Source organism: Capsella rubella, unplaced genomic scaffold (genome assembly GCF_000375325.1).
Source record: "Capsella rubella cultivar Monte Gargano unplaced genomic scaffold, Caprub1_0 scaffold_8, whole genome shotgun sequence".
In the NCBI taxonomy this organism is placed as follows: domain Eukaryota; kingdom Viridiplantae; phylum Streptophyta; class Magnoliopsida; order Brassicales; family Brassicaceae; genus Capsella; species Capsella rubella.
The window spans coordinates 12454189-12465166 of NW_006238916.1; the positions used below are offsets into that span (position 1 = coordinate 12454189).

At 31.9% G+C, this 10978-nt stretch overlaps 2 protein-coding genes across 2 annotated transcripts; one reads left to right on the forward strand and one right to left on the reverse strand.

The window, feature by feature from the left end:
- Window positions 1-2748: 2748 nt before the first annotated feature.
- On the reverse strand, window positions 2749-3468 carry LOC17876031 (classical arabinogalactan protein 7). Its single transcript, XM_006281258.2, has one exon. It carries the CDS (start codon window positions 3343-3345, stop codon window positions 2959-2961), a length of 387 nt encoding a protein of 128 aa, XP_006281320.1. The 5' UTR covers window positions 3346-3468; the 3' UTR covers window positions 2749-2958.
- Window positions 3469-5868: 2400 nt separating this feature from the next.
- Window positions 5869-7884, forward strand: LOC17877048 (esterase FUS5). The gene is given in 7 exon segments (XM_006280912.2): window positions 5869-5901; window positions 5903-6226; window positions 6462-6560; window positions 6688-6729; window positions 6931-7075; window positions 7382-7483; window positions 7642-7884. Coding segments are annotated over 7 exon segments (840 nt in total). The 3' UTR covers window positions 7737-7884.
- The last annotated feature ends 3094 nt before the right edge of the window (window positions 7885-10978 follow it).

Consider the following 10978-nt stretch of genomic DNA (forward strand, 5'->3'; position numbering starts at 1 on the left):
AAGGAGTGAGAGAAGAAAGGTTGAAGACGAGAGAAGAGGTGTGAGTCGTGTGTGAATTGTTTTTTTTTATTTATTAAAACTCTGTATGGCTAGTATTTTACATTAATTTTGGAATTAAATCTTTTTCAGATTTAATGATTTTGTAAAACGTATTTATGTCTTTTTTTGGCCATTCGTTATTCATTACAAAACTCCAAATATGAAAATAATGCATAAATACAAATAATAGAAATGGTAATTACTTTGTGTGTAGTTATATTTGTCTTTGACTTAAAATGTTTTTGTATATATGTATATGGACCATGGAAAGAAAGAAAGAAAGAACAAAATTGTTTTCTGGCATGATTATATATTCCAAATATGACGACAAAAGATAAATTACTAATTATGATTAAGTGAGTGTTAAAAAACATGACACTTGTTTGGCATCAAACATACTTATCTTTTATCTTCCACGAGTTCCATACATCGGATTTAAAAGTTTAGAATTAAAAAGTTTGGTAAGAGTAATTATAATATAAAAAAGATATTGAAAGTTTGCAATCTTGAACTGAAGTATAGTATTATATTTTAATACAAAATTATGATATATCCGTACTAGCCTCAATTAGATATCGAGTTACTGGGATTTGCTTTTTTTTTTTTTTTTTTTTAAACCGGGTTACTGGGATTTGCTATCTAGTGAGCTATCTAAGTAAATCATGTACTAATTAAAAACTGGAAGAAAAAAGGTTGTAAACATTTTCTGAGTTCTACTGAAAACTGAGTAAGCATGACACGTGAGAGGCACGTGGTAGGATTGGTTTTTGTTGGTAACGACGTTTTATTTATATTCATCACATGGCGTCAAGAGTCCCCTCCTTGTGATCTCATTGCTTACCTAATAATGGTCTAATGAGTATGTATGTATTTATGTGTATGTGATTTGAGAAATGCCTTAGAAACAAACCGAAAACTATTTCCTCCAATCAAACTTTTCTTCTTCTTTTCCTTTCTCCTAAGAAGCTTTAGAAAGTGTAACAAGTGGACCATCTCTAACATTTCTTAGAACAATTATTCCACAAAGTAATTATTCATGAATTCATCATTTCAAATCCATAGATGTACTGACAACAACCAAGTTACATTATTGTTTGGTTTTTTGACCAATGTTTTCCGATATATTTTATCCTTTGTGATAATAATAAGTTTGTCGTCTTAATTGGATGTCATCCATGCAATGCGTCCGTGACAGATAACATTTGTCATGATGCAGTTTCTGATAAACTTTGCATATGAACCGTCAGATTTGGTGCGCACATATCAATGATTTAATAATGCATCAGGCAAACAGTGATGACTTTTTAATTTGAAAATGATCTCATCTGATCTGAGTGACTCTGCGTTGATTTGTAATACATGGTGTGATCGATATATTTTATTTATGTCTACCACCACACATGTCTAGAAAATTCAACCCTATTCTAATTAGCATACATATGATATTGTGTGATGTGTCTCACAAACTACATTTATCCGTATCTCATAATTGCCTTATCTATTTTCTTTATGCAAAAAAAAAAAAACATTTTGAGCACATCCTAAACATATCGTGAATTCGTGATCATGTCACAAAGAAAATTTCGTCCATGGTCTTTTAAATCTAAAATTTTTGGCTGATGAGGTTTTGAGTGCTTTTGAAGCCGTATAAAGTGCATCTAAACAAGTAACGGTCCATTTTTTGTAAAACCAACAAAGACATTAATTAGTAAAGTTTTGTCCACAATCTATTTTTCTCAGACTAATAATTTCTCTGGTATCAACGTTTCAAATGATGACAAAAAAAAAAGACAATATTTCAAACAACATTTCATAGTTTTAAAACATAATTCCAGCACGAGAAAAACAAAAAAATTGATCTTGTTTGCAACAAAATAGTAGTTCAGAATTTGATATATTAACCATGCATGCTGAAAGACAGAATTTGATACTGTATAAATGTATTTAACTATTTATACAGTATTAGCTTGTACTTAGAGTTTCATCAATTTGCTTGCTCAAGAAACTAGTTTCGATTTACTTTTCATATATTTGATTTATGATGTTGGACCAGCAATAGTAGCCCATATATGGGAAGGCAAAGGGCTTTCTTACAGACATGGCTGAAAGGGGCTTGTGAAAAAGTTATTGGACCATGGTTTCTCTTATAATGAAAAATGGCAATTTCCGTTTTTAATACTGATTAAAAAAAACAAATTTTTTTTTTGGGCGAAAAAAAACAATATTTATGTAACAAAAATTAGCTATTCATTGGTTTAAAAGTGTATACACTTCATGCATTTTTTGTAAACATTTCGTAGTTCTTGAAATAGTGGCTGTGTTTTTGGGGAATAAATTCTACTATTAACTTTGGGAAAATTAACCTTTATTATTAACCTCAGCTAGTTTTGATTGATAAAAAGAAAGATTAAGTAAGCAGTAATTAAGCACTGAGGATTATTATAATACAGTACTGTATAGATCTGAGATCCGAGTATTTCAGAGAATGAATAGTTAAGTAGTTGATTTTGGAGGAGTCATACTCTACTTCATCCAATAATATGTTTAATAAAAAAAGAAAGAAAGGCAAGAACATGATTTACAGTTCTGAAATCTCGAGAAAGTAACGGGGAATCAGATCCGGAGAAGACTATATATATACACACACATAAAAGACTCAAAAGAGTTGTGATGAACCATGTGAAATTTTTATTGTAAAAGAATGACAAAAATGAATGAAAATGATTTTTATTAAGCTAGGATTTACATAGCAACATACCACGACAAGTTATACGTGTCAACAGCCCATTTAAATAAACTCCGTCGTAAATAATTTACTCATTCCCCCACAGATCATATCAAATCGAACAAACAATTCAAATAACGAAATTAACACCGACACTATATTAAAAAAAAAAAATGAAATGGTTTTATAATATCCTAAGCCAATACAACGGCGTAAATAACTGCAGCCAAAGTGGTACTGACGACGAAAGCTTTGTTTGAGAACGCAACGTTGGGTGGAGGAGCGGCAACGTCTGAAGGGGTCGGGGCTAGATCGCCGGGACTAACTCCGGGACCTTCTGGTGCAGGTGGGGAAGCTGTGGGGACGTCAGACGCAGGAGGAGGAGTAGCTGTGGGGGCAGGGGTTGCGGCAGGTGGAGAAGTACTGGTGGACGGGGAGGGAGCTGCTGCCGGTGGTGGTGTTGCGACGGCAGGAGGTGGAGGAGTGACGGTGGTTGTTGGAGTAGGAGCAGGAGCTTGAGCTAGGCATGAGGTAGCGAATAGGGCAACGATGAAGATAGCTTGAACGATCTTCGAATTCATTTCTTGTTCTTCTCGCTCTCTCTCTCTCTCTCTCTCTCTAAAGATTATTTCTCTCTTTCTGTTTTGTAAATTCGAAGAGGGAGAAGATAGAGAGTGAAGCAGAGTGGTTAAGGTGAGGAATGACCATGGAGGAGCTATATAGACTTATATAGAGACTTGGAGAGAGAGAGAGAGGGTTATATACAATAATTATACAATAAGTATCCAGTTAAGTATCTTGTGGAATGGGGGAGATTATAATAATGCGGTTATTGATTATTAGTATCATGATTAGTACGTATATAAATAAAGTAATAACATAAAGAAACACTAGTAAAAGAGTGAAAATGTTTTGAGTTGTAGAAAATATGATCGTTAACACATATGTGTATAATGGATTGTTTTATTGTGAAAAAAAGGAAGATAATATGTTTCAAAAACTAAAAACATAAATAAGTGATATTTTATTATATGATCAGGTCGCGCTAATATAAATGCAACTTTGTAGGAATAACATTGGATGATTCAATAGTGTACATTTTTGTATATTTTACAAGGCGTGGAAGCGCATATAGGAGGCAACATGGGGAAAAGGTTTGATAAGTTTAAGAAGAGATGGGGTATTGAACTTTGATCGCCCCTTGATTGGTATTTATCTATACATATATGTTGATTCCAAAGTCGTCCAAATTGTAAATGAGTGGATTAAGATAGACTGGGAAACAACCGTTGGTTTAGCTCGAGTTAAACACCAAAAATCGTATTCATGTAATTTGTCAATATATATAATTGGAGAGAGAAAAAAACATATAATAAGTATGTTTAGTATATTCAAAGAAATATCATGTTTGTCTCTACTCGATCCACCCACCCGGTAATATATATAGTAGTAATGATATATACGAACCTTAATTACAAAAATACAGATCTATCAAGAAAAGGACCGTGTCGTTATTATCGTATTAATCCCATGTGCGTAGCAGACCATCGGGATTAATTTTTAATTACTGCAGCCTATGGTTGTATCGTGTTATTGTTTGTTGTTTTTAATGGTGTTCTCTTGTTTCTTCTACTGCTTGTAACAACAAGAGTTGGAGATTAGCTGTCAGATAATTTTATACTAGAGTTGAAATAATGAAAACAATATTGTAACAAATAAAACAATGCATATCTCTATAATAATATAGGATACGTACATAACGGAAGAAGAGACAGTTGGGATAGCTAGCCTGTAAAGGTCATTTTACAGTGAAGATAATTTTAGTTTCAATGATTGGTATTGATTAAAAATGAAACGAATCATATATAGTTGGCAATTTTTTTATGATGTGAAAACCAACCGACGATTATGCATTACATCTACATTTCATGTGTAGTAAATCCCTAACCAAAGTCTTCACAAATATTTAAGATATATTTCACATCCAACTTTATTTTCATTAATTTGAACATCAGTACAAATACAATGGATTGGGAAGATCCTTTGTTCCAGATGATAACGACAAATTCCTTAATAATGATGCAACTCTAACTTGCGTTGCTACACATATGATATATATATATATAAAGTTTTGGTTCGGAAGATCATGCATTGTCTTTTGTCATACTGTAGTATGCTTTTAAATCCATGTAAGGGAAAGCTGATGTCGTTGTAGTTTAATGTCGAGACGTGTTACCGTAAAAAATAAAAAAAAATCACATGATATTGTTCTTGTTGATCGTTAATTAAAAGGAAACCATGAAGTCAAGTGTCTAATTATTTCTGAGCCAAGAAGCATAATTAACAAGTGAACAACATTTAGTTTATGGGAAAATAGGTTGTAAATTAAAGCATGATCAGTTTCGTGCTAGATCATATATATCATTGTATCTTTTAGAGCTGAATACAATCCAAACCGAATATATATAAATCCAGCTGACTACGAACAGTACATATTTCTTTATTTACTTTGAGCCAAATATCTCAATTTTTGTCATAACAAAAATGTATTATTTGGTTGGCGTAAAATTCTTATTAGTTTTTTGGCATAAAATTATCATATAACTTGCTTCGAAATCATGCTAAATTGCTAATCATATGGATCAAATTCAGTCACCAAAAAGCAAAAAGTATGATTTCAAAGGGCTTTTCCTACCGGGCCGTTGGGGTTATGGGCCTTTCTACCATAATGTTGTATGATAAAAAATAAAAAAAAGGTTTACAACAAAATCCAATCAAATAAATTGACTACAGTACGATTTCAAACATAAATTTTAGTCGTCTAGTAAACTCACTTTTCTGTACAAATTTTTTTGGTTAATACTTAATATTGTGGCTTTTGTAAGTGTTAAATAAAGCTATATATATATATATATATTGTGGCTTTTGAAAAGTCGAAAAGTCAATTATTTTGCAAAACAGTTTTAAACTATGAAATCAACAATTTCTTTTTTTTAACAGCCGCAATGTTATGGAACAGGAATAGTATGAAATCAGATGTGACACGTTTGCCAAAAAAACCAGATAAAATATAAATAAAACAATGAGACCGTGAGCTTTTTCATATGTTCGGTGACAAGGATAATTCGAAACCTGACGAAGAGAACTAGTGCTTGTTCGATGTTAGGATACTCGTCTTCTTGTTTCCAAACAGCCGGTGAATTCCGAGCGGGATTACGGTTTAAGATAACGGCGATGGCGCAGGGTAGTCACCGGAAATCGAAGAACCCTAGAATCTTATGCCTTCACGGATTCAGAACTAGCGGTCGGATTCTCCGCGCGATTATATTAAATAAATGGCCGGAGACAGTTCTCCGAAATCTCGATCTTGATTTCCTTGACGCTCCTTTCCCGGCCACCGGCAAATCGGACGTCGAGCGTTTCTTTGATCCACCTTATTACGAGTGGTATCAAGCTAACAAGGTCCGTCGCAACAAAACCTTTAAATTTCAATGTTGAACATTATTAATACTATCAGAGTAAAAAAGGTTGTTTTTTTATTTAATTTTTTTGAGCTAAATTTTTGTTTGTGAATCTGCTGGATCATACTTGGATTGAATTTATAGAAGTTCAGTAGAAAAGCAGAGAGATTGGTCAAATTTTGTAAACATAAACTTTGATTTGGGCGAGTGACTGTGACTGAAGTGTGTGTTTGTAGGAGTTGAAGGAATACAAGAATTTTGAAGAGTGTTTGGCTTATGTAGAGGACTACATGATAAAGAATGGACCTTTTGATGGTCTTCTTGGTTTTTCTCAGGTTTGTTTGATTTTTAATGCTTGAGAGTGATATTCTTGTATTTTTGATCAAATATGTCAGCTTATGATTGTGGACTGTTGACTGTTGAGTCTTGATCCCATTGTGTTGTTATGTTCAATTCTTGCAGGGAGCTTTTCTTACTGCGGCTATTCCCGGAATGCAGGAACAGGTACAAAACCAATTCAGAATCCAAGTTCTGAGACTGAATCTGCATAATGTGCTTTTAAAGAATGAAACATATTTAATCAATAGTTTCTATTGTTTTATGCAAGTGTTTGATGTTCAAACCGTTTGTAGGGGAAGTTGATATTGAATCCTATTGTTAGAATTAATAGCTGAGTAAGTGCTATATGTTGTAAACTGTTTGTAGGGAACAGCTCTAACTAAGGTGCCAAAAGTCAAGTTTTTGGTGATAATATCCGGAGCAAAACTTCCAGGTTTAATCTTTGGGGAGCCTAAAGCTGCTGTTAATGCATTCTCATCTCCAGTTCGTTGCCCTTCACTCCACTTCATAGGTCTCTGCGCATGTTCTTGACTTGATTTTTTTGTTATTTTGTAATCTACTTTGATCAATGCCAATTTTCTGTATAGTTTTCTGAAGCTTATATACATTACTAGTGTGGCTTTAATGCAGCCAAGATTGGTGTGGGAGTGTGTAGATAAAATCTAATGTGTGCATTACTACATGTTATAGAGCTTCTCTGCTACAACGTCGTGATTGATTTTGGCTGTTTCTGTTCAAAGGTCCATCTATGACATTGGGCATAACTTGGTTGTATTGATTTTGGAAACATCATTTATTATGTATCTGTTTTCTGCAGGTGAGAGGGATTTCCTGAAGACAGAAGGTGAAGCTCTTGTGAAATCATTTGTAGAGCCAGTGGTGATCCGTCATACAAGTGCACACACTATACCGAAACTTGGTTAGTAAGAAAAAGAAGCTGATCATTGCTAACTTCTTGTTACATTTAAGCTCTGTTTTTTATAGAAGAGGAAAGGGAAATGTACAAGGGAAGTACATATAGAGGGATCTGTCTTCTTGTTTTGTTATTTCTTATGTGATCATCTTTGTCTTTTGCAGATACTATAGCTGGGGAGACGGTGTTGAGCTTCTTCGAGAAGATTAAGCAGATGCTACCTGAGGAAACAGGTCATGTAAGAAGAAGCTTGATGTGATTGAGAGCTGCTCCTATGGGTTCCTATTAGATAAAATGATCTTGAAATGATAAACTGAGTTGTGAAATGTGATTATTCTGCTGGATTTGTCTGTCTGGTTTAGTCTTTGATCCAGGACACAACTCAATAAAAGTCATGATTAAATTTACTAACCAAAATGGATGTGTTGCAATTAAAAGTTTGTATATATAAATATATTAGAGGGCAGCCAAAGATGGTTAAATGTTTTGCTACTGTATTTGTTATAATCTTATTACAAAAGACTTTTAAATTAAATCATTAATATATCCGTCAAAGATATACTTTTCTACACAAAATAATGGTATCTGTCCTAATAAATTTCTGTAAAATTGTTTGAAAAATCGACATAGTATAATCTGATATATTAAGAGAGTGAAGTAACATATTACTGTACTTTAATTTCATACTCTATTTTTTTTTTGTAAATAATTGTTATAGGAAAAATGATGGGAATATATATAAAAAAAATGCCAAAAAAAAGAAGAAGAAAAAAGAATGGAGGGTTCAGAAAAAAAGAAGATGAGGTAAATTATTGTCCTTTTAGTTATAGAGATGGTAGTAGTAATAATAATGGTGAAATGGATTCTCATGATAATCTAAAGAGTTCCACTTGTAAGTAAACAAAAGTTTTACTTCTTTTTCAATCCACCCCTCTCTACCCTTATACCCTATTTTACCTTAGCCTTGTCGGTTGCTTTTTAGTCTTTCTTTCATTTACTTTAAAACTTTAGTTTTCTTCTTGTATGATACTAGTAGTATTTATATTTGATTGAACATATCGAATTTACAAATCCTATGATTACCCTCCCTCATTTCAATATATATATATATATAAAATAAACAGTAGCTAGACGTCGACATGGGTGGTGAAATTTCAGACTTACATATATAGTACCATCATAACTATTCTCACGCTTGCAAAGCTCTTTTTTTGTTTTTAACTGTTTAGTTTTTATACAGTTCACAAGTCATTATCTAATTTGAGTAATTTGCTTGTATCAGCTTGAATTAGTTTGTTTGGTATATTAGCCTGTTTTTTTTCGGTTTATCCTCATTACATTACAAACCAGATTATTTTAATTATTAGTCAAGTAGACAAATAATTTGTTTCTCATGGAAATTGAGTTATAACTAATTTGATCTTGGTTTGTGATGAAGATATCCACACATGATATGCAATAACTAAATTTCAACGAACCTATCATTGACTTAGGAAACTTTCTAATTCAACCGAGCCCCGTTTTAAAACTGTTGCATAGTTTCTTCACAATGTTTCTTTTTCTTTTTTTTTGGTTTAACTATTCTGTCTCTTTTTATAGTGAATTACATGTTGAAATTTATATTTATGACATTCCGGTTTACATTTTGTAAAAAGTAGAATATTTATACTACGTACACGTATAAGAAGGTTATAATGACTTAATAAGTAAATACTGGAGTACTAGTGAAAAAAACGAGAATAAAAAAAAAAAACGGAGACAAATCATCTGAGTGTCTCCACGTAGGAAAGCGGTTTCCCGCCAGCTGACAAGTACACGTCAGCACGTCATCTCAAACGTCTTTCAGTATCCATTATAAGTCTTAGTATTATATTTTTATTATTATTAGTCGGTGTTTCATACATTTTTCGTTTCTTTTTTTTCTAGTATACATTTTTCTTTCTTTCTTCGAATTGTATCAGAGGAGTTAATTTTTATGTTTGGATCGTTTAATTGTTAAATTATTTACTTATTAATACACTCCTACTCTATCGTTTGATATATTTGAGCCCTTACAAAAACATTCGCATTTATTCATGGATGCGTCACAAAATGTTACTACTTTACTAGTATTATTATTCTGAAAGAACGGTCAGATGTGTATTATTATTTTAAAATGTTACATTTAGATCACCACAACTTTGTTTATTTATTTACTGTGTCTTGGTTTTACATTTTGATAGTTCTATTCTATATATGAGATGTACTTTGAATAGTACCGAGTGCGAATGTTGGTTTCCTCCTCGAGTTCTCTCGTTCACGTACGGTTCACCCAATGCAGTTTTCTTTTGAATAAAAAAATTACAAGGCGCCCATAAAAATTTCAGATGTTTTTACAATTAACTTACTTAATTTTTTTGTCCAAAAATAAAATAAAATACAAAGACATACGCAAAAATTCATCATGCAATTTCGTGTTGACAAGACAAATGACCCTCTCCACTCTGAATTAATTAATGAAGAGACTAGTCATTAATAAAATCAAAAATACGTATGAATAATATTATTGCTGGTACGTCATATTTAGTTAGCGTAAAAACTTAATATTATAGAGGAAACCATATATTTCGGTGGCCGCAGATCTAACGTTATCACAATGTAATCGGACGGTTAATATATGTCCAGAGGAATTAGCTTATCATACTTTAAATTGTTGAGAAATTATCATCTCATACTTAATTGAAACAAAACAGAATATATATTTATTATTTTAATACGGGATTATTACTAAATTGTAATAATTTAAAAGGAATTTATTTACTATTAATTCTGAAAAGTTGACAAAGAAAAGTTCAGACCTTGAAATTATTAAGGGCATTACTGATTTTGATGTGATTAGACTGCCCATCACTTTATTGCAGAAAATATATTAATGCATATATTTATGCTATTGGCATATGGACAAAAATAATTATCTCGTTTATTTGTTTTTTTTCTATCCCCTTTTTTTAGTTTCCCAAAAAGTTATCTCTAAATACTGTATCCCCCTCTCTTTATTTTTCAAATCTCACACTAATAATAAACTTTTGTATTGCATGTCCAAAACTATACTGTATTTTTCTTTTTTGGATTACTAGTAAACAAAAATCAGCAAAACAGAACATTTATAACAAACTCAAATCAAATCAACAAACATATGGTAATAATCTAATACAAAAAAAAATAATTGACATAAAAACAAATAATGGTTAGAGCGGTCCGACCAAATTGAATAAGATCATACCTGATTTATGGCTGGCTCTTCTACACTACTATATTAAAAACTAAAATTAGAAAGAAAGGAACAAAAAAAAAATACGTAAAAGATAAAGAAAGCGTTACAAAAGTGTGGTTGAGGACAGATTATATTAGATTCCGACTTCCAATAAACAAAACAAGAATGTAAAATAAATAAAAATGAAAAATATAAAAAACACTTCTCAAATCTTAAATCTCAAATCCCAAATCTAAAAGAGAGAGAGA